The 1,301-nt window shown below is 49.7% G+C and overlaps 1 protein-coding gene across 1 annotated transcript; it reads left to right on the forward strand.

Moving 5' to 3' along the window:
• Window positions 1-185: 185 nt before the first annotated feature.
• On the forward strand, window positions 186-1,286 carry LOC105273099 (uncharacterized; the record flags this gene model as incomplete). Its single annotated transcript, XM_011315334.1, has 1 exon — window positions 186-1,286. A coding segment is annotated over exon 1 (1,101 nt), but the record flags the coding sequence as incomplete, so codon positions are not given.
• Window positions 1,287-1,301: the final 15 nt, after the last annotated feature.

A 1,301-nucleotide genomic window follows, 5' to 3' on the forward strand; every position in this document is an offset into this window, starting at 1 on the left:
ACCAGCTCTCCATCCCCAGATGGCTGAGCCTATCCCCAACGATCACCAACGTACAAATACACGGATTTGCAGACGCATCGACGGTTGCCATGGGGGCAGTCGTGTATTTACGAATTCAACAAGGTCACGAAGCACCAACAGTCAGCTTGGTGTGTGCGAAAACGAGAGTAGCACCATTGAAGAGAATGACCATTCCACGCCTAGAGCTCACCGCAGCCCTCCTGCTGACAAAAATAGTCAGCTGGACTCAACAAACGCTGGAACTCAACGCAGAGATATACCTCTGGTCAGATTCATCGGTCGCCTTGGCATGGATCAACAGCCATCCATCACGATGGAAGGAGTTCGTTCACAACAGAGTGACGAAAATACAAGAAGAACTACCAACAGCTGTGTGGAGACATGTTGGTGGGATTTACAACCCCGCTGACTGTGCTTCACGTGGCATATCACCGAATCAACTCAACGAACATCATCTATGGTGGAGCGGGCCTGACTGGCTAGCCAAACCGCCATCAGCCTGGCCACAAAACACAATCAATACTCCAACGGAGGTCTCACTTGAAGAGAGACCAGCATCGGCTCACCCAGTGGCTGTTGAAGTTAGACAGCATCCATTGGCAGAGTTCCTCAACAGATACTCCACGTTATCCAAGGTTCTACAAGTCACAGCAACAATAAATCGAGCAATCCAACGACTTCGCAGACAACCAACGCCAGAATCACCAGTCTTGACAACGGGAGAACTCAACGAAGCGAGAAACTTCTGGGTGAAGGTAACTCAAACACAATACTTTGCCAACGTGTTTCAGAACCTCAACAGAGACCTTCACCTGCCTCGTCAACATCCACTGGCCAAACTCACCCCGAGAATTGACGATTCAGGGATCCTCAGGCTGGGTGGACGATTGAAAAACTCCATGCTCGATCCCGACGAAACTCATCCGATCATTCTACCACGACAGTCACGCCTAACAACGCTCATCATCAACGAAGCTCACAAGAAAACACTACACGGAGGAACGCAAATCACCATGGCCTACATCAGACAACGATACTGGATCGTTGGCGGCAGGAAATCAGTACAATCATTTATACTACGCTGCTCTATCTGCACCAGGTTCAGGGCAACACGAGCACAACAGCTGATGGGTCAGCTCCCAACGTCGAGAGCAACACCTTCACGACCATTCCTGCACACTGGAATCGATTATGCAGGACCTCTTCCAATTCTAAAGTGGAGGCCAACGAACGCTCAACCATCAACTGTCCATATTGCTGTCTTTGTCTGTTTTAGCACA

Source organism: Fopius arisanus, unplaced genomic scaffold (genome assembly GCF_000806365.1).
Source record: "Fopius arisanus strain USDA-PBARC FA_bdor unplaced genomic scaffold, ASM80636v1 scaffold00946, whole genome shotgun sequence".
In the NCBI taxonomy this organism is placed as follows: Eukaryota; Metazoa; Arthropoda; class Insecta; order Hymenoptera; family Braconidae; genus Fopius; species Fopius arisanus.